This window comes from Sapajus apella, unplaced genomic scaffold (assembly GCF_009761245.1).
Source record: "Sapajus apella isolate SASKATOON/1434 unplaced genomic scaffold, GSC_monkey_1.0 scaffold37, whole genome shotgun sequence".
Taxonomy (NCBI): Eukaryota; Metazoa; Chordata; class Mammalia; order Primates; family Cebidae; genus Sapajus; species Sapajus apella.
Window position 1 is genome coordinate 14160601 of NW_022436977.1, and position 23842 is coordinate 14184442.

At 40.4% G+C, this 23842-nt stretch overlaps 1 protein-coding gene and 1 long non-coding RNA gene across 6 annotated transcripts in view; one reads left to right on the top strand and one right to left on the bottom strand.

Moving 5' to 3' along the window:
• Nucleotides 1–12757, top strand: part of LOC116564387 (aromatase) — a 110072-nt gene extending 97315 nt beyond the window's left edge. For all 3 annotated transcript variants that reach the window (XM_032297469.1, XM_032297470.1, XM_032297468.1), the window contains exons 5-10: nucleotides 1037–1213; nucleotides 4934–5048; nucleotides 7779–7893; nucleotides 8362–8524; nucleotides 10991–11232; nucleotides 12493–12757. In XM_032297469.1, the coding sequence (XP_032153360.1) occupies nucleotides 1037–1213; nucleotides 4934–5048; nucleotides 7779–7893; nucleotides 8362–8524; nucleotides 10991–11232; nucleotides 12493–12741 (1061 nt within the window). In that variant the 3' untranslated portion in view covers nucleotides 12742–12757. The remainder of the gene's footprint in view (nucleotides 1–1036; nucleotides 1214–4933; nucleotides 5049–7778; nucleotides 7894–8361; nucleotides 8525–10990; nucleotides 11233–12492) is intronic.
• The window catches only part of LOC116564388, a 168690-nt gene that overhangs the window by 52289 nt on the left and 92559 nt on the right, over nucleotides 1–23842 (bottom strand). The window lies entirely within an intron of this gene.

Below are 23842 nucleotides of genomic sequence, written 5' to 3' on the forward strand. Positions count from 1 at the left end.
GGGGGGGGGGGGGGATAGTCTTCTTCTGGAGTCACATCTACAAAGTTTCCCAACATTTTTCATCCCATTTCAAAGACTGACGTTAATAGCAAATCTGAATAATAAAAGACTTAAAAAGAGGGATTACTCCTAAAAGAAGCTTAAAGAAACTTAAGACATAGGGAGAAAGGGGCACTTTAAGGGTTAAACCCTCCTGTGTAGGCCACCTTCCATCAGGACCCACAAGCCACTGCTCAGATGGTCAGGAACAGGGCAAGAGTGAGATCAGAGCCAGTTTATTCTGTTTTCATTCATTCATTCATTTCTCTATGGAAAAAAATATGTATGAGGGCCCCTATGAACCATTAGCTTGAAGTGCAATGCTAATGAGCAGCTTTCACTGTCCTTAGAGAGCCCTCAGTTCAGTGAGAGAAGACTGGTAAGCAAGCAAGGAATTGCTTAGCTGCCATGCCATTGGTTGAGTAAAATGAACCTGGAAGTAGTGTGAAGAGAAATCAAAATTCAGAGAAGGGCACTTTGGGGGATTTATACGACTAGTCTTTTACACTGAAACAGGAAGCACCTTAGATCAAATAGTTAGGATCCAATTTGACCAGTTTTGCAGGAATATCCTGCCACCTGTTGAAACACAAAATAAATATGACTCTAGGCAAATCCAAATCATCTTTAGAGGGAAATGTATACAATAAATATGAAATATTACTGATTTGTGATTTATGACCACAAGTACTAAATGTTTCATTTGCAATCTCGTAAATAACTGGCTAGAGCATGAAGAAAAGTTTAATTTTTAATAGTTTGTTTAAATTAATACTTATCCCTACTTTCCTTCAACTCATCATTCTTAACCATAGGATACATGCTTATGGAAAATTAAGAGACCACACAAAAGCATAAGAAAAGATTATGAAAATTTCCACCCAATTATTAAATAAAAAATTGTGGACAATAAGTTCCAACATAAAAAGCCAAAATGGCCTGATGTGTGTGTGCCCTGGAGTTCATGATGCCTGATTCTCTGATGTGTACCCTGCAGCTCTGTCAGGCCCTGGCCTTGTTCGCATGGTCACAGTCTGTGCTGAATCCCTCAACACACACCTGGACAGGTTGGAGGAGGTGACCAATGAGTCAGGCTTCGTCGACGTGTTGACCCTCCTGCGTTGCGTCATGCTGGACACCTCTAACATGCTCTTCTTGAGGATCCCTTTGGATGGTACTGAAATTTTCACTCTTGCATCTGGACCTTCTGTCCTTTATTGAACAAGGGGCTAGGAGGGATAGCAGACCAAAGGAATCATATGTCGTTTTCTACATTGCTCTTGTTTAAATATTTCTAAGTGCTCCTGGGTTTTTTTCCCTGGTGTTGCTGCTTTGTTCACATATAAAATATAAATTTCCATAAAGTAGGAGCCAGCATCTATTTCTTTTGTGTATCTCTTCATTGCTCTAGGAAATAGAATTCTACCTATAGTTGAAACTTAACAAATGTGATTAGTTCATTTAGTTATTACTATATCCTATTCAACTTGATATATTTAACCATTTCCAACTGTTCTTTTGAGCATGATATATATATACATATATACATATACATATACATACACATATACACATACCCCTCCCTCAAAGCTACCAAACATGAAAGCATTGTGTCTATAAAATAAAAATGTCAATACTGCTGGTGACACTGATGCTGATGGAAATTATAATATTAGCTACCATTAACATAGTATCTAATGTGTGTGCCAAACAGTATTAAAAATTGCTGTATATACATGTTTGCCATTTATTATTCATAACCTTAACAAGAGGTCTCACTCAAAAGGCTACTTTCCCCACTATGATATAGAAATGAATATCAAAACATGTGCATGCTCATGTCAAACTCATAGAACTTGATTTTATTTTGGCAGGATTAAACCAATTTGCAACTGCCAGAAATTCAGCTAGTCCTTAAAAAGTTGTGCCATTGTGCAAAAGTCCTTGAATTCTTTGATAACTTTTTAACCTAATGATCAAATACCTGACAGGAATGGAATGGACTTATACCTAATTGTTTCACACTGTTTTCTATGGGTTACGTTTTTCATTGCCATTGTGATCTTTATCCACACACTCACTCTGTAAAATGAATTCACTATTCTGATTTTGTACTCATCTATGAGGGATTCTGACAGATTCTGACTTGTAGTAGTTTACCTGGAAAGTATAGGAATTAAAAAATTGGCATTCTTTCCAGTATACCTTTTTTGTTTTTTTCTTAAATACATTTATATTATGTACTACTCTTAAAGAATGTTTTAGTCTCCATTTCAGTAATCTGTGCATAAGGTTACTAATATGCATGCACAAAGAAAAATTCAAAAGCCCATTTGGGTATATTTTAGAACATTATTTACCACTAAATATTTATATAGTTGACATAATGCTTACTGTAATAATAATAGAATGGTAACAGAATTTTTTTTTAACTTCTTATCCATAAGCATTGGCTTTATATTGCCTCAAGAGGAGTAGAATTTATTAAACAAGATTCCTAAATCCATAACTCGTATTGTGACTTCATACATTTTGTAACCCTAATAGTGACTATACCCTAAAAACCTATAAATCCCCCAAATCACTCTACTGATTTAAAAAAAATGTGCATGCAACTCTACCATCACCAAAAAGCAAACAATCATTTGAGTAGTTTGGTGGTTGCCAGAGGGCAGGAAGGGTAATGGGGAGAAAAGAGATGAAGAAAAGTTGATTCATGGGTGCAAAAATATAGGGAGATAGAAGAAACAAGATCTAGTGTTAGATAAATCAGTGTAGTGAAGAAAATAAATAATAATCTATGTATAACCAAACAGCTAGTAGAGAATAACTTGAATGTTCTCAGCATAAAGAAAAGATAAATGTTTAAGGTGATGAATATCCTCATTACCCTGATTTGGTTATTACACATTATACAAATGTATAAAAATATTACATGTACCTCTAAATATGTATATCTGTTATATATCAATAAAAAAGTAATCATTAGGATTAATTCCATTTTTCTGTTGACATTAAGTATGTACAACTCAATGTGACTTTTCCTGAATTAGCTTACACCAGTATTTGTTGATTCATACATTCATTTATCAAATACTTGATTGCCTATTTTATGCCAGGCACTGTTGTGGGTTCTGGGGACATAATAGTCAACTAGACAGATAAAGTTCTTGCCTTCAAGTTCTTGCCTACATTCCAGTGGGAGATGTGTACAGAAAAAAAAAATCTAATAACATATTAGGCAATGTTAAGTGCCTTGAAGGAAAAATGAAGCAGGGCAAGAGGATAGGAAGTGTGAAGGAGGGCGACAGTGGGCGTGGGCATGGATGTCATGGAGAGGTGGTCAGGAAAGGTCTCTACAGAGAAGACATTTGGCCGTAGCTCAAATTTGTTGAGGCCACAAGCCACAAGTAGATACGAGGGTAGAACACTGCAGGCAGAGGAACAATGCATACTTTTAACATTTGCTCCAATCAACTGACCTGGAACACATGCTACCTGGTATACCACACTTGGACACATAGACAAGCTATAAGTCCTCCCTATTTACTCATCTCTCCTACTCCAACTACTCCATACAAGAGCTGTAGAAACTTCATCTGATGGCCATTTGGATGGGAGCCTTCAATCACTTGAAGAATTTTTAGTCAAACTATCTCACCTGATCTCTTTTCAGGCAGGGATGCCACTCCCAGGTTGCCTGTTCCTACAGACATCACTTCTAAAGTGAGACAGGCATATATTTTACAAGTCCAGGCTCCCTGGTCCCCCTCTAGCCTTGCTCATTAGGAAGGATCATGTAAAAGGAATTGTAAATCTCTCCATTCATTTTTGGATCCAGACTGTGATGCTGGCAAACCTGTGCAACCCACAGTTACATAATCCCTTTTCACAGGGGTCCATGTTGAACTCTCAATTTGCCTAAGGGACCCAGTGCAAGAAAGAGAAAAAGACATGGTCCTGAGGTCAGACAGAACCAGCTCCAGCCTCAGGGCCTGCCTGTCAGCCACACTAGCTGTATGGTTTTGGGCAAGCTTCCGAATTTCTATGAATTACAATTTCTTCAACTGCAAAAGGATGACACCACAACGGCCATGGCAAGATTGTAAAGATTAAATTAAAAATCTCTTTCACAAAGCGCCTAGCATGATGACTAGTATTCAGCAGTTGAAAATAAATATCTGTTCCCTTCCCTTTTGTATATTAGCTGGTAAAATTTGAAAAAGCAAGGGTTTTCTTTCCTCTAGTATTCAATTTAATTAAAGAGCATTCATTAAGAGCTGATTGTACAGGAGGCTTAGGACAAGGCATTGAAGAACACAAGAAGAATTCTACGCTCTGGACTGAATTTAAATAACTATGAAAGCTATGTGATGAGTGCTATAGGGAAAAGTGAATAAAGCACCATGAGAACACGATTAGAAGCTATTAAGTGTGTACTCCAGGTAAACTGTCCACTTCATGGCTCTGCTTACCTGACACCAAATGAAGTTAAAATATGGTTGTTAGCCACCTACCAGGCTCTGCTTTTTGCCCTCCCAGTTACCAGTGTGATGGCCATATCAGCCATAGTTACTAGTTCCATTTGTCCAGAGAAACAGGAGCTAGTTAGAAGCGCAGCCCAAGGAGGACATGTGAGATTCTAGGCTGAAAACACAAACTTGAAAACTGGCAACTCATTGCCAATGTGGATGGCAAGGAGAAAAAATCAGAGCTTGATTTGTCCTGTAGTATTCACGTGGCTAAAGCCCCTACTGAAGATGAAACCTTGCTTAGCTTAGAACTTTAGCCTATTAGGACAATCCACAGGGAATGTTTTCTGCACAGAGCACCCCTCTTAGGCTCACATTTTGCTCAACTGCTTTCTTGTGTGTGTGGTTTTTTTTTTCTACAGAAAGTGCCATCGTGTTTAAAATCCAAGGTTATTTTGATGCATGGCAAGCTCTCCTCATCAAACCAGACATCTTCTTTAAGATTTCTTGGCTATACAAAAAGTATGAGAAGTCTGTGTAAGTAATACAACTTTGGAAGATTTATGAGTACAATTGGATTGGATTTTTACCCTTGTGTCTTTGCTGTTTTTGTTGGCCTCTTTGGTAACTTTTCTGCTCTCTAGAGCCCACAAGGGAGCTGTTGGTTAAGTTTCTGATTAAACACTTTTTACAGCAGTTTGGCTGCATTTGGCCATACCAGAGAGTAAAAGCCTTTGGCTGGGCAGCTTCTTAGCAAGGGGGCTGAGTATGTGGTCTGGGAGCTTCAACTTGGGAACTAGTACATGCTAGTGTATTTTGAGTTCAAGAGAGGGGTTCACTGATCCTGTCATTAATATCTGTCAAAATTCTCTTTGCGCATCTGAAAAACTGGAACCACAGAATCAATTTATAGTTGTGTTATTTTTTAATGAATTTAACATAATTCAACTTGTAAGAACTGACAATAGTCTCAATAGAATTTTTTCATAATGAGTTTAGTTAACTTCAATAAAAAGTGTGTGGGTTTTTAAAATTATGTATCTTGTGTTTTGAGGGTCCTGAAATTGTCATCAAATGGCTTTGTTTTGGTCTTAGAATCATCCAGCAGAAAACTAGACAAATGCCCAGTGGCCTACAGACTAATCAATGGGTTTGTAGAGTACAAGTAGCCAGTCAGTAAACACTGCTACCTCTAACCACCAGTAAAGAGCCTATGGAATCTAGAAGCAGAAAGCCCTACTTTGTATCCTGTTTCTAATGGCCTTGGGAAGTTATTCAAAATAAGATATAACCTTTCTTCTGGAGTGAGGGCATAGGTTAATGAGATCGTATAAGTAAGGCAATTAGCAAAGAGCATGGCATATAGTAGGCACTAAATATGTTAGTTTCTCCCTTCCCTGTGTTCATATCTTCCTTAGATGTTCCTAACCATCTCAAGTTCTCCATCTCTAAATGAACCCAAGCTTGTCTGAAGACCTAACTTTATTCTGCTTGTGGATTTTGAAATTCATTAATATTAGTTTCTAGAGAAGAAGCCAACTTGATGTTGTTTTGTTTATTCTCTCATGGTTGATGAGTACTAGGTGAATGTTTTAGACACTTGGTTCTTTACACATTTCATTTCTACCAGAGCTTATTGTGACTTGAGAAAAAAAAAAAGATAAAAGATGCATCTCTTTACTGTGATCAGAGTTGGTAGCAGTGGTAGTGGTCTGAAGAGTTCATTATATAGCTCTTAGTCGTCAGTTTAGCCTTGGTCTTGGGCAATGGACCCATAGAAACTTATTGTATGAGTCTGTATAAGGGTTTCTCTGAGGTTTCTGCAGTTCCATCAAGGAACTCTCTGTGAATTTAGAGGCTAGAGGTATTCCAACACCTCCTAGATCATTTGGGGCTAGTGCTCAGATAGGAATGCTATGAGCATTCTCAGCCTACTAGGAAGAGGGCACCACAGCCCAACAGAATGAATATCTGTTCTTTGTATATAGGAGATGCTCAGCAAATATTTGATGAATGCATGCATCAGTAGGGTATTTCAGTGTGTAGATGAACATGTAACTTAGAATTTGAAAGACAGATTTTTTGTACCTTTAACATAGTACAGAACGTTGTTCCCTGGGATAAGGGAATAATATGCTGAGAATGAACACATACACTGAAGGACAGAGACAAGAAAAATTGAATTTAAATTCAAGGTGACCTTATTTTTCATCTTGTCTGGTCCTTTCACTTTAAAAGGATGTAGAGCCCAGAGATTTAAGGTAGCTTACATAGAAAGAGAACAACCTGAACTGGGACCTGACCCTACCCCATCCAGGTGTTCTTTCAACCACACTGCCAAGATGCATATAAATTTTTATGCAGCTAGTCATTCAACATATATTTACTTAGTGTTTACAATGTGGCAGAAACTAGTGAGGCATGAGAATAAATATCAAGAAAAATACCTAGTCACTGGAGTTTACTGTTTAGAACAGGAATCTCAAACTCCACAGTCTTCAGGGCTAGGCAAATAAAAGCAGGCTATGGGGGCTGGGAGCAGTGGCTCATGCCTGTAATCCCAGCACTTTGGGAGGCTGAGGTAGGCAGATCACCTGAGGTCAGGAGTTTGAGATCAACTCGATCAATATGGTGAAACCCTGTCTTTACTAAAAATACAAAAAATGAACTGGGTGTGGTGGCGGGTACCTGTAATCCCAGCTACTCAGGAGGATGAGGCAGGAGAATACCTTGAACCCAGGAGGCAGACGCTGCAGTGAGCTGAGATCATGACACTGCACTCCAGCCTGGGCAACAAATTGAGACTTTGTCTCAATTTTGGAAAAAAAAAAAAAAAAAGCAGACTATAGGAATATAAGACAAGTAAATGAAGGTACCTGTGGCAAACTGAAGAGTACATGACAGCATTCACAGGTTTGTTTTCGTTTTTTTAATTTAAACTTTGTGCCCGCCAAATCAGAAATTGAAAAACATTGTTAGATTTAGCCTTTTGGTATCAGTTTTTAACCCTTAGCTAGAAGTCACAGCCTTGATTTTGCTACCAGTATCCTAACCAGAACTCTTGGCTAACTGGCACCTTAACATGAAGTATAAGGTCTATGTAATTTAAGGGTATTTATGAAGAAATAAAACAGTAATTCACTTACTCATAAGCACCAATGAATTCAATTAAAGCAGATCGTTTTACCTAAACACATGGCAAATAAATCTGTTTTGCTAGATGTCTAAACTGAGTACAAACAGACTATATTTTGACTTTTTTTCCAGTAAGGATTTGAAAGATGCCATAGAAGTTCTGATGGCAGAAAAAAGACGCAGGATTTCCACAGAAGAGAAACTGGAAGAACATATAGACTTTGCCACTGAGTTGATTTTAGCCGAGGTATTGACCTGAACTAACCATAATTCCCATGCCAAATACGTTATAACTGTGTAGAAGTGTGTAAAGATTCCCTTTTGTAACTGTTGCATATTTCTGCTTTTAAATACTTTCTCTAGCAGTTTTGTAATCCCAATCCAAATAGCCCACACATTAGATATTTCAGTCAGACCTTTAAGATTGAAACATTCTAGTAAGACTGACTGCTAAGATTGTGACTCCTCTGTATCACAGTATAAAATATGAAAACAAGGTGGGGGGGCCCAAAGACACTATATACATAGACAATCAGCCACATTGTATATCTTTCAGCTCAAGATTGTCATGTAGAATGTCCACAGTCAATCACAGAGACATGTGGTTTCTATGATTTCATTTTGTTGAGACTGTTGATCATTGAGTGTAACCTCCCCTCATTTTTTGAAACTTTGATTGACTTTTCCAAATTTTTCCCGTCTTCCAATTGTTCAGAAACGTGGTGACCTGACAAGAGAGAACGTGAACCAGTGCATGTTGGAAATGCTGATTGCAGCTCCTGACACCATGTCTGTCTCTCTGTTCTTCATGCTATTCCTGATTGCAAAGCACCCTAATGTGGAAGAGGCAATAATGAAGGAAATCCAGACTGTTGTTGGTAAGAATTTATCAAATAAATAATACAGCTTAAAAAACAATTTCTTCTGAATGTTTTTTCTTATGCCCTAAGAATCTGATATCAAACATAAATTTTTTTATAATTTACTCCAAACAATATAGCAAGACATTCTGTCACGGTTGATTATACCAGATAGACTGAAAAGATAGTTCTTTCTGCATTTTTAATCATAAAAATAATACATGCTCATTGGGAGGAATTTAAACCACAGAGTGACATGTAAAGCCATAAGTGACATTCCCCCCAATCCCTTCCACTCTCCTCTCCAGCCTCATCCCCACTCTCCAACGGCAACCATTGGTAATAGTTTGCTGCGTGTTTGTTAAGATCTTTTTCTATGTGCCCACAAACACATACTTATGATTGGATTTGTCTATTTTACAAAAACATGGGATCATATATAATGTTCTGCCTACCTTGTCAGTTACAAAAGCCTTCTGCATCTCCCAGGGAAATGATCATCTATCACTTATAGCAGTGTTTCTGGGCTTCAAGCAGCCCATTCACAAATGAACTTCCCATTTGTGGCAGAAGAAAGAGGCGAGGATGACAGCAAAGACGGGAGGGATAGAATTTCCCTCTCCACTCCAATCCAGTGATGCTGGCCCCTTCCTTTCCCCTGCCCTCTCCTCCTCTTCAGGGGAGCTCCCAGGACCACAGTCAGGTCTTCCCCAATTCTACCTCTTCATTCTGCTGCCTCAGCTTCAGTTTCATCCTGCTCCACTGTTCTACAGAAACAATGCCACCTTCGAAAGAAATCAAACTTGCTTTCTGGGAGAACGCAGAATTCCTCATTTGATATTTCCTTCACATGAGTAATCTTTTAGGAACACATTTCTTACAGATGTGAAGAGATATCACAGAATGTAGATTTCCCTCTCTTTACACAGTCCCTGCAAAACAAGTTATTTGCTTGTAGAAGGGCATCATCTTTTTCAAACCATTGGAGTGCTGCTTGAAATAGTTAAACATAAGGGGAAATTTCATTCAAGGGTTAAATATGTGAGAGAAGGGATCTGCAGATGCCTCACACAGGTGGAAAGATTCCTGCCTAGGTAGAGAGCAATGAGCCAGAATAACATCTGGACTCCAAATTTCAGAATGTTTTCTCAAGTGCCTCCTATCATGCTCTCAGGTTCTGTGCCAGGTGCAGGGCTATAGCCCTGAACAAGCCAACACCATCGTTGCACTCATGTGCTCATGGGCTGGTGGGGAAAAGAAAACAAGCTCAATAAAGAGAGAGGGAAGGAGGGAGTTCATAAGCCTTTAATACACATTGAATACATTTATTTGAGAGGTGAAATGTGTGTGTACAAGTTGATGTTCCCGACACTTCAAAAAGCCTCGGCAAAGATGGAAAAGCAGCAGAGCCATCTGCAAATATCCATGCTCCCTCCTGTGTGCCACACACAGACTCGGTAACTACTTCCTAGTGAGCACCTTTGGTCACATTCTCCATCATCTTCCTTTCTACTTCCCCACCCCAGATATACAGACCCCATTACCCTTGAGTGTGCCAAGGGGAAGGGCCATGAGAGTACTCTGACCAAACTAGACCTTTCCTCAGTGGCTTGGCTGTACAGGAGACAGGGCTGCCTCGGGACCATGGGCTATTTTTGATTCTGCAAAAGTGGCATCTCTAAAGCTTTGCCATGTCTGGGAGTAATCTGAGCCTCTTAGACCAGTATCAGGCCAATCTGAGACAGTGGGGGTGTCCGTCAATCACCACCTCACCCACGGCTGATCTGAGGCACCTATTTTGTTGTGGGGGAGAAGAATGTCCTTGTCACTCTACTGCAGAAGATCTTCTTGATGAGATGCAGATGAACTATCAGTGACATGTATGAGCAGATGACTGCACAGGTAATCAGAGGAGAACATTTCATTGAAATGGATCAAATCTGCCATCTCACTTTGACTCTGCAGCAGCCTGTGCATCATCTCTGGGATGGCTGTGGTGTCAGTTTGCTCACAAGTGAAGAGAGGAAATGAATGTTCCTTATAATTTAGAGCAGGGAACAAAAACTCAAAGGTTTCAGAAAGCAGGCAGATAAGATGAATGCTTGAAGCAGATTGGGTGCGTTCTAGACAGAACTGCAGGACGTATGCCCCCTCTAAACAGAAAATTGGTCACTCAGCATCAGCTCATTATTGCTATGTGGGAATGTAAGTTCAGCGTCACCAAGCTTTCTGGATATTCAGGCTTTTCTATAAAATCTTCCAGTTTTTAAGGGAATTGTCTTCCTATCTGAATTTTTACAAAACATTCTATGGACCAAGCATAACATATTTGGTCCTGGTTGCTGGTGTGCATTAGAATTAGAGCCATCATTTTTTTTAAACCATGAGCAAACTGTTCCGTGGAAAAAGTAGGAGCTTTAATGCCAATCACAGGTGGCATTAAACTAACATTACCTTCTTTATCCCTTTTTTCTGTTTTCAAAGGTGAGAGAGACGTAAAGATTGATGATATACAAAAATTAAAAGTGGTGGAAAATTTCATTTATGAGAGTATGCGGTACCAGCCTGTTGTGGACTTGGTCATGCGCAAAGCCTTAGAAGATGATGTAATTGATGGCTACCCAGTGAAAAAGGGGACGAACATTATCCTGAATATTGGAAGGATGCACAGACTCGAGTTTTTCCCCAAACCCAATGAATTTACTCTTGAAAATTTTGCAAAGAATGTAAGAGCCCTTCCTTAAAACTGAGTGTGCCACTCTTGAAAATGTCAGCGTTAAATCCTCTCTGGTTCTCTGTGTTTGCACCATAAACATTTCATTTTTCTTACTTGTTCCCCTCTGCCACCTCACCAGGAGCACACATGTCCCCTAGCTTGGAGCAGGGCTCCTGTATTCATCCTCAAGCCAAGGATTCTTGGTCTCCAGCTCTAAGAAGTAGCTGCATAGTGGCCACAAAATAGGTGAAAAAGCCAGGCCCTTAATTTGCTTAAAATGAGGTGATTTTTACTTAACCCAGCCAACCTACTTTTCCATTTAAACTTTGTCATGTCATCATATTCGGCTATAGCACCATCTGAGCAAAGGAAAGTCCATTACTGCTTCAGATGGAAATCAAATGAGACAAAAAGATTTGGTTTTTGCAAAGTGCCTTTGGTTCATCAAATGGCCCCATGAACAGCAGGTCCCATTCTAAACAGGGCTTACTAATTAGAAGAGAGTCCGTTTTCCTTTTTCTGTGATTGATGTGTACTAGATATTCCACTTTCGTTATGTCAAATTTTAGGCAATATGTTTTTCGATCTGAATTAAATAAGCAGTTCCCTAAGTGCGTTTTTTCAATTTGCATATGGTGTAGAAACGTGATGCTAATTAATTCAGTATGCTAATTCATCTTGTTTCTACATAGGCAATCCAGATAATGCCATGTAAATCAGTCAATCGGTCAACAAAAATTTATTGAACATCTACTATATGCTAGGCAGTAAGTCCAGATGTGGACAAGACAGATGTGGTCCTCATTAATTTTCTACATAACTAAAAATAGTTCGATGATTAGCGCTGAGTAGGCCAGTAATCTACATCTTTGCTTGCTTTCGTCTCTTATTTGGTGCCACACAAAAATGATCTTTGCCTGACTGACTTGTAAAACAATAGTAAATCTGTATCTATTCCACAGAACTACCTGATTATACTAAAACTGGCTGTAATAAGATGATTTGCATTGCTTTACCCCAGCACATGAAAGGCAAAACTGGGGACTCTTTGAGGTTAGATCTGTCTGTGTTGGATCACAAGGGGTGAATCAAACAGGACAGAGAAGGGGCTTATTTGAGTTCCAGTTGTCCATCTGAGGGGGTGGGGGGCATTGTGGCTGACACCCCAAAACAGAGTGTTCTGACTGACCAATATTTTCAGAATGAATCCAACAGATATTAAATGACTCTAGCCTTTAATATTCTGGGTAACTGTCTGTCATTTTCACAGGTTCCTTATAGGTACTTTCAGCCATTTGGTTTTGGGCCCCGTGCCTGTGCAGGAAAGTACATTGCCATGGTGATGATGAAATCCATTCTCGTTACGCTTCTGAGAAGATTCCACGTGAAGACATTGGGAGGAGAGTGTGTTGAGAACCTACAGAAGACAAACGACTTGGCCTTGCACCCAGATCACACTAAAAGCATGCTGGAAATGATTTTTACCCCAAGAAACTCAGGAAGGTGCCTGGAACACTAAAGAAGGCTGGTCAGTACCAACTCTGAAGCATTTCTCATCAGTAGTTCACATATAAATCATCCATCCTTTCCAATAGTGTCATCCTCACAGTGAAATCTCAGTGACCATGATTTTATAGGCATACCTCCTGTGGGTTGTCAGCAAGCTGGGTGCTATTGGTCATCTGCCCCTATTCACACCAGAGAACGAGATTACAGGAGAAAAGGCAGAGGCCAAGAGTTTGAGGGAGAAATAGTGAAGAAACTGTATCCTTAAAGGCCCGATTCCACCAAAAGTGCTTTGAGAAGGATGGGCCTTCATTAGTAAAACGTATGTCTGGTTCCCCACTGGAGCTCTACTGCCTCACCCCAAGGGCATTTTTATGTCTAGGGCAGAAACACTCAAGTTGATTAGAAAGACCAGGCCAATGTCAGGGTACCTGGGTTCAAACACACATGCTATTGTGAATTAAAGTACTTTAATTTTGTTTTCTGTGGGAGTGGGACAGCAACATTCATACTCTTTGAAGAAATGCTTACAAATTCAGCATTTAACCCTTCCTGTGATTAAGCCCAATTAACTCCTGTTTGTGCACATATGATCTGTCTGTGGGAAAAGTTAAATCAGAGGAAATTATTTTCCAGTCTGTCAATTTATGCCTCAGCCACTTGCCTGTGCTCCAATTCATTGTATTACCTGTAGATTCAGGTAATACAAGCTAATTTAGTAATAGCCTGGGTTAAGTATAATTAGGACCCTGTGTCTGCTGTAGAAAAAAATAATCACATGATATACTTCAAATTCAAATAAAAATCCTTTTGGCATTTTCCATTGTTGCTTAACTCAATTAGTGTGGCTAACCAGGATATCATTGTAAATGTGGCATTGATTTGCTCTCACCACAGCTTCAGTGATTGGGAGAGGAAAAGTCCTCCACATCTGCATCTAATTCTACAACCCAGTGGGCTCAAACTTGTAAGGAATGCTCCTCTTCTCCCCTTATCCTTCTCCCTTGACATTTTCTCCCTCTGTCATCCCTTGACCCCAAAAGCCAGGGGCAACAGACACATAAAGAACGTGGTCAGAGTAGAATCCCTGCAGTATTTTTTGATCCTATCTCAACTGTAACTGTTACCTGAGAGATTTAACGTTATCTAGCTTATAATTGTATGTGGTCATGGATAAAATGCACACCTTGGAATTAGCTTTCTAAAGGAAATCAGATGAATGGATTAACTTTCCAAACACCACTTTACTTGTGTTATATAACCAATATGACTGTCTCTACTGAATGTCATTGAAAAACTGAAAAATTAAACTTATTTACAAATAGATAAACATTTGCAATTAAATCCATTGCCATCCCATTTAACTATTCTTTTCATCCTACTGTTTAGTAATAAGGCAACAGCTGAGTATAAAACAAGAGTATAATCTCCCTGAAAGCAGGAGCTACTTTCTTTCTTTTGTAATCCATCTCCATCCCTATCTCCCCATCCTGTCTCCCTGTATTCACTCCCAAGCTCAGTTCTGAATAGACTCTTCTGCTCAGAGATATACCCAACTGATGCAGAAACCAAGTAAAGAGGTAGCTATTCCAAGAATTTAAGAATGGACACCGGTAAAGAATAAAACGTTTATTGAACTTGAAATTATGTGGATCATCTATATGGCCTAAAAATATATGGACTCCGGGCATGGTGGCTCACATCTGTAATCCCAGCACTCTGTGAGGCTGAGGCAGGTGGATCATGAGGTCAAGAGATCAAGACCATCCTGGCCAACATGGTGAAACCCCGTCTCTACTAAAAATACAAAAATTAGCTAGGCATTATGGCGTGTGCCTGTAGTCCCAGCTACTTGGGAGGCTGAGGCACACTGAATCCAGAAGGCAGAGGTTGCAGTGAGCCGAGATCATGTTATTGCACTCCAGCCTAGGGACAGAGCAAGACTCCATCTCAAAAATAAAATAATAAAATATATATATATATATATATGGACTTATACAGATGTATTCAGGTACACAGGCATAGTCCATATATATATACATATAAATATATACATATAAATATGTATGTATGGACTATGCCTGTGTACCTGAATATGTCTATAGATCTGTAGTCAGGTCTAGACTATCATTCAAATACTTTAGACCCCTGAAAGCAAGAAGCAAGGCCAGGATGTGAGATTTAACATGCCCAAGTTAATTCACTCGAAAATTAGTAACACTCTGTTTATATTGCCTCTGGCTGGAGCTGCATGGTGGAAGAAGCCCACCTTTGGATCCTTCACCCATCTAATACTCTTGGGACATTTATGTGTATTTTACCTGTATATATATGTAGCGAAGATCTATGTCTATACAGTCAAAGTGAAATGAAAGTTTGATATAACTATACTAGATAACTATTTTGCAGATATAAAAATATGCTGGGGGAAAACTGAGATTGGAGGGGTGGGGGTGGGAATGAGGGATATGGGGGAGGAACAGGAAGAGGGGAGGTGTTGGTTTGAATGATCCAAGCAAACTCTCCCAGAATCAAATTACCTGGGTAGTTGTTTAACTTTTCACTCGGCTCGGCCTGTAAGACAAACCTCATATGTTTATAGAGGCTTGGCCTATGAACTTTGGAATACCATTGGCTTTTCAGTAGGCCGTTAAACACGTGTTTGAAAATGCTATTATCTCTTCAGAATTCTGCCTCATTGTTAAGTGCTTAACTGTCACTCTTGAATGTGCAATGTGCTGTGGATTCCATTTTCATCAGTTCCCAAAGAACTGAAATGTGTACATTATCAGTGAAATGCATGTATATAAGGGCTCTATCATTATCAAATTGTAAGGACAATTGTACCCTTCTATATCCTCTGGTGTACTAGACACCCCCATGCCTTGATTGAGATCCCATGCTCTCCTCTCAAGTGGAAATAATCACATCCAGCAAGCTCTCTCATTATTGAGAAATACCACTTGGAAATTGCCACTTTTTATTCCTAAGCAGCACCCTTCACTGTTCATAGTGCTAATATTCCACAAAAGCATGTGCCATTGGCCCACTGAAGAATGGCTGGACCCTTTGCAATCTGTATCAGCTGGGCTCTGGCACGGAACCTCTCACTTGTTCTTGCAGAAAGACATACTAAATTAAACCTTGTGAAAGTAGTAAGTCAAATGGAGCGTTTGACGCTTTCAGTTGCTCTTAGCTCAAAGAACAAAGTCAAGGGCTTAACCCTTCAGGGCTCAACCCTGTCAGGGCTTACCTGTTTCAGCTCCCTCATTTCCTTTTTGCAGCTTTTAGCAGGTATTGGCCTATTCTAGGAAGTCAAAGACCATAACCCTGTTTCTACCAGGTCAACAAGATAATGGAATGTATTTACACAAGACAACCCCCCATTCATCAAGTCCAGCCCATTAAGTATATTTTACCTCTCTCTCTCCCATCAAGAAAACATTTCAAAGCGCAAAACAAATGACAATCATAAGAATACAATGATAATTATAGGAATAACCTGAAATCCACTGTGATTTATAACCAAAAGCAAATGTTTCACAAACCTCAGTATTTTAACTCATTAGCAAAACATTTCTTGTAAAGAAGGTCTTAATAGAGGCATGGTAGCTGACTCCCTGTGGTTCAGGTAATTTTTAGTTCCTTTTAGCTTTGCAACTCCATGAATAGGGAGGCAGTGGAGCCCTGAATCTGGGCTCAGACTTTTCGTAAGGAGATGCTTTTGACAAGCTGTTTCATCTCTCCATATCACAGTTTTCTCATCCGTCCAGTGGGAATAATAATTATCTCATAAGCATTGCTGTGAGAACTGCAAGAAATAATTTCTGTGGAGCTCTTTAGCACAGTGCTGGTACACAGCAGCCTCTCACCGAGCACAGGACATGATAATGATGAGCTCAGTAATTAGGCTGAATCATGATCTCCTCAAATCTCTTCTCTTGCAGTAGAGGGGGACAGGAGATGATGTGCCAGATATTTCTATTATCTCATATTAAGCTTCATGACAACTTTCCTATCAGCATGAGTGCCTCAGTAATCCCTGCAGCCTATTGGTAAGACAGAGTCCCAAGCACCCAAGCACTCCCCTAGTAAAGGAACAACCTGGGTTCGAGTCTATCTCTCATTCCAAAGCCCCTGTCCCCTCTCTGATGCCATCTTCTTGCAGCAGGACTAAATGGCTGAGAGGCTGAGGAGTCTCATTCCACTTCCCCAGCTCTCTCACCGTGTGATGCCAGGTAAACCCCTTTGGAGGGCTGCTCATTCCCCAACTCATTGTCCCGGGAATTTGAAGCAAGGAATATCTCAGTTTCTTTATAAAATATGGATGATTTTACCTGCCTTCCCTACTTCCCACATGTGTTTCAAGGTGCTTTCTCAAAAGAGATAGGGGAAAGTGCTGTAAAAGTTTAGTTAGTATAAGGTGGTAGTACTAATGAGTATATTCCAACAGCTGCCTCAATAGGAAATTATCAGATTTCATTTTGTCATTACCTGATCACCAGGAACACTTCCAGCTTTGCACAATTTCAATTAATTTCAGGTTTGTCACTCCATTAAAAAATAAGGAGTGAGTTTAAAAAATAGACATTTTCTATAAACACACAGTGTGCAAGGCAGACTGCATGATGGCCATAAAATTGCCCACATTTTAGCCAAATTGGCAAATGCTAATAAGTCTATTATGATTGACAGCTATTATGCAATTTCTTCTTCCGGCAAGGATTTCATATATGAATGAAATATTCAGTCCCTCACATAGTTATTTCCAATGGGGATAAGCTAGGGGTTTGGTGTGGAGGAGGCAAAGCCAGACTCACGGGCACAAAGTCTTCCTCTTCTAGCCTAGTTAAGCCTGGATAGATGAAGAACTACGGGTTGTGAAAGTGTATTCATTCTTTCAGGCCAGGAAAACAGTAACTGTAGCTACTTTCTTACTACATTAAGCCCTTTTAACAGTCATGTCATATACTTCTCAACTATACTGTGAGGTGGTTATTATTCCCCCCACCACCCATTTTTATTCCTTTGCTACCTGCTTGGTAGAGTTTCCCTCCCCTACCCACATATACCCTAACACGTATAGCCAGTGTCTCGGGTTCTATTATCAAAAACTACTCCCAAAACATTTTTTTAAACTTCTTGGGAGACTGAGGTGGGAGGATTGCTTGAGTTCAGGAGTTTGAGATCAAAGTGAGCTATGATAGTATCATGGCACTCCAGCCTGGGCGACAAAGCAAGGCCCTGATTCAAAAAAAAAAAAAAAAAAAAAAACAGTTGCTAAATGTGTCTACCTAAGTTATAAAGCATAGCTAAGTTTCAAAATGTCATCCTCCCTAATAGTAGAGGTTTTTGGTTTTCTAAGGAATTGCACAAAAGCTTTATTGGCATCTGCAAGCTGGGCTTGTGGGACGAGTGGTGGAAGGAAAAGAGATGGTACATTCCAGATACCCCTAAAATAATACCACCTACTTCACCCACACATGAAGCTGGCCCACCTATAGTGCAGTGTTTAGGTTGCAAGGGTTCCCAAATCAGAATGCTTATAGGAGCCAGGCAGGCAGCATAAATTGGACAATCAGGCCAGCTATAAGTAGAGCCTGTGGGAGACAAGGAAAATGTCCCACCTAAAGGCATTCAGGTTCAGTGTTCCTGAATGCCAGTGCCAGCCAAACCAAACACAGTGCCAGCCAAACAAATCTCATCCATGAGCGGGATTGAGCCCATGTTTTAAGGTCTCTAATAACATTCTTATTCATATCCAACATTTTGTTTGCACGCTGTCCTCACTCAGTGAGGAAGGCAGAGAAGTCCCATTTCACTGATGTGAAAACCAAAGCCCAGAGAGTCTGAAGCCACCCACTAAGCGCCAGATCCAGGACTCCTCTGGGGATCCCAGCTCCAAGTCCAGGGCTGTTTGATTTCACCTGGCCAACTTCCCATCATAGCTGTGCATATTCTGATGGTGATTTCATGCCCTTTCACCAACCTGAACATCAATAGCCACCTCTGTAAATATGGATTACACCAGACGAACTCTACAGTCATTTCCGATGCCTTTATTATGTTGTTACTATTTTACTTCATAAACATAGTAGCATCTTTCCCCCTTTGTATCTAAGCCTTAATAGCAAATTGAGAGTATAAGGCTATCTCACTTTCAAATCAAGCATACAATTTGGTCACTGAAAGAATGATTTGGGCATCCAGTGTGCATCAGCTGGCAGACTGCAAGCTCCCAAACACTAGTATATCTGCATGTATCCCTAACTTGCTGTTGCAGGGGGATGAAGATGTTGATGGAACACATTTCATTCACAAATAATTACTTTATTCTCTATTGCAACTTTTGAGCAAGCTGCAGTAATTTGCTGAAGCAAATAATTTTTTTTCTAAGTGGCATTGGTTTTATACTCAAACCAACTGAAGCACTAAGAGCTCAATAATACCTCCCTTCCCTGCTGAAATTAGCACTTTCTCTGGGCACCAATGCCTCTGGCATCCTTATACCTTCTCATAATGCAGTTGCTGCTTTTACTACTCATGGGCCTCTAAAAAACAACCAAAAAACAAATAAAGAGAAATGAACTCTCACTTCACAGAAATGCCTGCCCATGATGATGCAGAAATGGTTGACACATCTTTGCATGTGGTCCTGGGACAAGTGTGAAGAGTAAAGAATTATTATAAATCAGTCAGACCACAGACCAGGTTATCTCATTTAAACCTCGCAACAGTTATGCAAAGTATAGATTATTTCCCATTTTGCAACTGATAAAACTGAATCCCAGAGTAACTTGCCCACACTCACTCAGCTAGAAATTTGAACTTCTTGGCTTATTCCAAAGTCTATGATGATCTTTCCTGTATGCTACACTGCAAGTATGATTTGGTCCTTTGGAAAATCAAATATAGTATAATAATAAGTGTCTGTAGGGTCTAATTGGTCAACAATTTAGTATTAATATTGGAGGGTACAGTGCCATATATTAAGGAAACTAGGGAATTCTGGCTCCTGTCATAACTCATAGCAGCCACTCCACCATGGGAATGAGTCTAAGAACAGTGACTTGAGACTTTGCCCTGCCTCTCCAGCCAACAGCTAAGGTTGAGTCAAACCAGTTTTATTGATTCAGCTATATTAAGCAGCCAAAGTAAAGTGATCCATATGTGTTCTTTAGTCAACCATGTTTTACTCATGTCCATGTCTGGCACACCTTCTAGACTAGATCAGTGCTTCTCAATCTTTAACATGCAACCAGAGCACATGAGGATCTCATTGCAGTGCAGATTTTGAGTCAGCACGTCTAGGTGGGGCCTGGGCATTCCTGTTCCAACAAACTCCTAGGCAGTGCTGCTGCAACTGCTCTGGGAATCACACAGCTACACATTTGGCTCACCTTGCTACTCAAAATGTGGACCGCCTACCTCAGCATCAGTGTGACCCAGGAGCTTGTTAGAAATGTAGAACCTCAGGCTTCAGGAGGGATAGCATTAGGAGAAATACCTAATGTAGATGACGCTGTGATGGATGCAGCAAATCACCATGGCATGTATATACCTGTGTAACAAACCTGCACATCCTGCACATGTACCCCAGAACTTAAAGTATATATAATAAAAAAAAAAGAAACTCAGAACCTCAGGCCCTCCCCTGCATTGTATCAAAATCACTAGGTGATTCACACATTAAAGCTTAGGAATTACTGCTCTAAAAATTGAGAAGTGCTAGTCTGTTCTGGGGGTGCAGGTCAAATGGGGCCCCAAAAGACAAGTTCACATCCAAATCCTGGAACCTGTGAATGTGACCTGACTTGGATAAAAGGATCTTTGCAGATGTAGGTTAAAAACCTTGAGATAAAATCATCCTGGAATACTTAGGTGGGCCCTATATCAAATGCTGTGTCCTTAGGGGAGAAGGCAGAGGGAAATTTGAGACAGAAGAGGGAAAGATACAGACAGAGGAGGAGGAGGCAGTGTAACCACAGAGGCAGAGCTTACAGTGATGCCGCCACAACCCAAGGAAGCCTACAGCCACCAGGGGCTCGAAAAGGCAAGGAAGGATTCTCCCACAGAGCCTGCTGACACCTTGATTTCAGGCTTCTGGCTTTGAGAATTATAAGAGAATACATTTCTGCTGTTTGAAGCCACCAGTTTGTGGTAATTTGTTGCAGCAGTTTTAGAAAACAAATATAAGGATGAAGGGCTACATTTCACCTACACAAGAGCTCATCGTGGTAAAAGGAGGGTGGCTGCCTCTGCTTCACCAGCTCAGAATAAAAGGGTGACCTCAGCCACAGCAATTCAGGATGGTGCGTGCAGTTGGTGAGAGAAACGGGAAATAGATAACAGGAGGCTCAGAAGGGAATGAGGGAAACATGGAAGATGGATCTGCAGAGGTAGAAGAAAGAGAAGGACAAAAAGCAATCACACAGCAGGTTTGTTAGGATGGCATTCAACAGTAGGGAAAAGATGGCAAGCCTGGGGCTGGGAGACAGGCTGCGGTTTCCCTAGAGCACAGTCCTCAGAGCTGGTCCTGAGACAGGCTGAGGGGAACTGCAGAAGGAAAGAACTATAGAGAGGATTCATTATGGAAGGAGCCACAAAAGACCTGCAAGAAGTAGATATACAGGCTGCTGAGAGAGTTTAGAATAAGAACCAAGAAGGAGAACCAGGAACAATTGTGTTAAAGTGGATAAAATGTGCTTTTTTGATTCATTTGGAAATGAGTTAGTCTTGTCAATAGGCATAGTGTTACCTATCCTGGTAACCAATGGGCATCAAATGTGATTATTAAACACAAAATACCATATAATTTGTGATCCTTATGAGTATGGCTGATTATTAAGCTAAGACTGAAAGATGACCCCTTTGAGGCTATGTGTTCCAAAATCCAGCTTTTTGGCTTACCTTAGAAAATGTCTACATCATCACCAGTTGGTTGTAGTGAGGGGCACAAACCCATGGACTTGTAGCTCAGGCTACTGGCTGCCAGCCGTAAGGCTGTTTGCTGCCTCTGCAGTAGTGCCACCACCCCAGGGATGGGGTTTAAATCTCAGTTCAGCCCTGAAGGCTGCCTCCCAGCACAGGGCCCTGCCAGCCTGGTTCTGGCCCTCTCTCCTGAACCATAAATCAAGACCACATCTCAGCCTGCCTGTGCAAGGCAAGGCAAAAATGGCAAAAGATGCCTTGCCCATTGATGAATGCAGCTGATTGCTCCAGCACTTCCCTCCTCCGAGGTCTGGACATGGGCCAGCCTTGGTCTAGTTGGCCTATATTCAAGTTACTTTTCTTTTCCTGATGAACTATGGTTCTATTTATTATGGGGAACATTGGAGGAAATTAATAGATACATAAGTTTTTAAGTCATCCTTGTGTTTCCAAGGGACTGACATCAAGCTCTCAGTAATAACACAGTCATGAGATGCACAGATGGGAAGGCGTGAGCCTCTCTTTTTTTCCCTTTAAAAAACTTTTTAATTGTGGTAAAATATACATAACATAAAATGTACCATATTAACCACTGATAATACAGCTCAGTGGTATTTACACATTCACCCTGTTCTATACCACTCACCAGCAGAACTTTTTCATCTTGCAAAACTAAACATTTCCATTTTTCCTCCCTCCCAAGCCCCTGACAACCACCATTCTATTTTCTGTTTCTACGAATTTGATGACTCTAGATATCTCATGTAAGTATAACCACATAGGATTTGTCTTTATTGGCTTATTTCACTTAGCACAATGTCCTCAAGTTTCATACACGTTGTGACATGTGTCCAAATATCCTTTCTTTTTAAGGCTGAATAATGTTTCATTGTATGCATATACCTCATTTTGTTATCGATTAATCTGTCCATAGGCACTTGGGTTACTTTCAACTTTGGGCTACTGTGAATAATGCTGCTACAAACATACATGTACAAATAACTCTTCAAGTCCCTGCTTTCAATTATTTTACATATATGCCCAGAAATTTCTAGATCATATGGTAATTCTATTTTTAAATTCTATTTTTAGTTTTTTTGAGGAACTACCCTACTGTTTTCCATAATGGCTATACCAATTTATATTACCACCAACAGTGCAATTTTCTATTCATTTTTGTTATCTTTTTCTTGGTGGGGGACATAGAGTTTTGCTGTGGTTGTCCAGGCTATAGTGCCATGGTGCAGTCTCAGCTCACCACAACCTCCGTCTCCTGGGTTCAAGCGATTCTCCTGCCTCAGCCACCCGAGTAGCTGGGATTACAGGCATGAGCCACCATACCCGGCTAATTTTGTATTTTTAGTAGAGATGGGTTCCTCCACGTTGGTCAGGCTGGTCTCAAACTCCAGAACTCAGGTGATCTGCCTGCCTCAGCCTCCCAAAGTGCTGGGATTATAGGTGTGAGCCACTGCGCCTGGCCTTGTTTTTTGTTTTCTTAAATAGTAGCCACCCTGATGGGTGTGAGATGGTTGAAAATTGACTTTTTCTTTAAAAGACAGGGTCTTGCTCTGACACCCAGGCTGGACTGCAGTGGCATAGTCATAGTTCACTGCAGCCACAAACTCCTGGACTCAAGCTATTCTCCCATCTTAGCCTCCTAAGTAGGTAGAACTACAGGTATGAGTCACCATGTCCAGCTAATTTTTAAAAAAATTTTTTGTAGAGACAGTGTCCCCTGTTGCCCAGGCTGACCTAGATAGAGGTAGCTATGCCCAGCAGCCAGATTAGGCAAGAAGCTGGTGAGAAGTCCCTGTTATAACCAAACCCCTGCCTTCCTTAGCCGGACTCCTCAGACCCGACTACATGGCCTCGCTTCCATCTCTCTTGTCCAAACAACCGATCCTGCAGCTTCAACTTGGGCTTGAAAAGCTACTTCCTGCAGCTACTGTCAGGACTCCATCTTTTACCCCACATCCTTTAAATGCTAGGGATTAACCACAGCTCTAAACAGTTTGTATTTGTAGCCCAAAAGCCAAGTTCATTTACATTTATTTTGAGTAAGAAATTATTTATGAGTGATGGACATATATTGTGTGGTTTCTTGGGAAATGAAATATGTCTGCCAAGGTAATTATGTTATCATCTGGCCAAAACTTTCATTTGTTAATCCATGGTCTTAAATA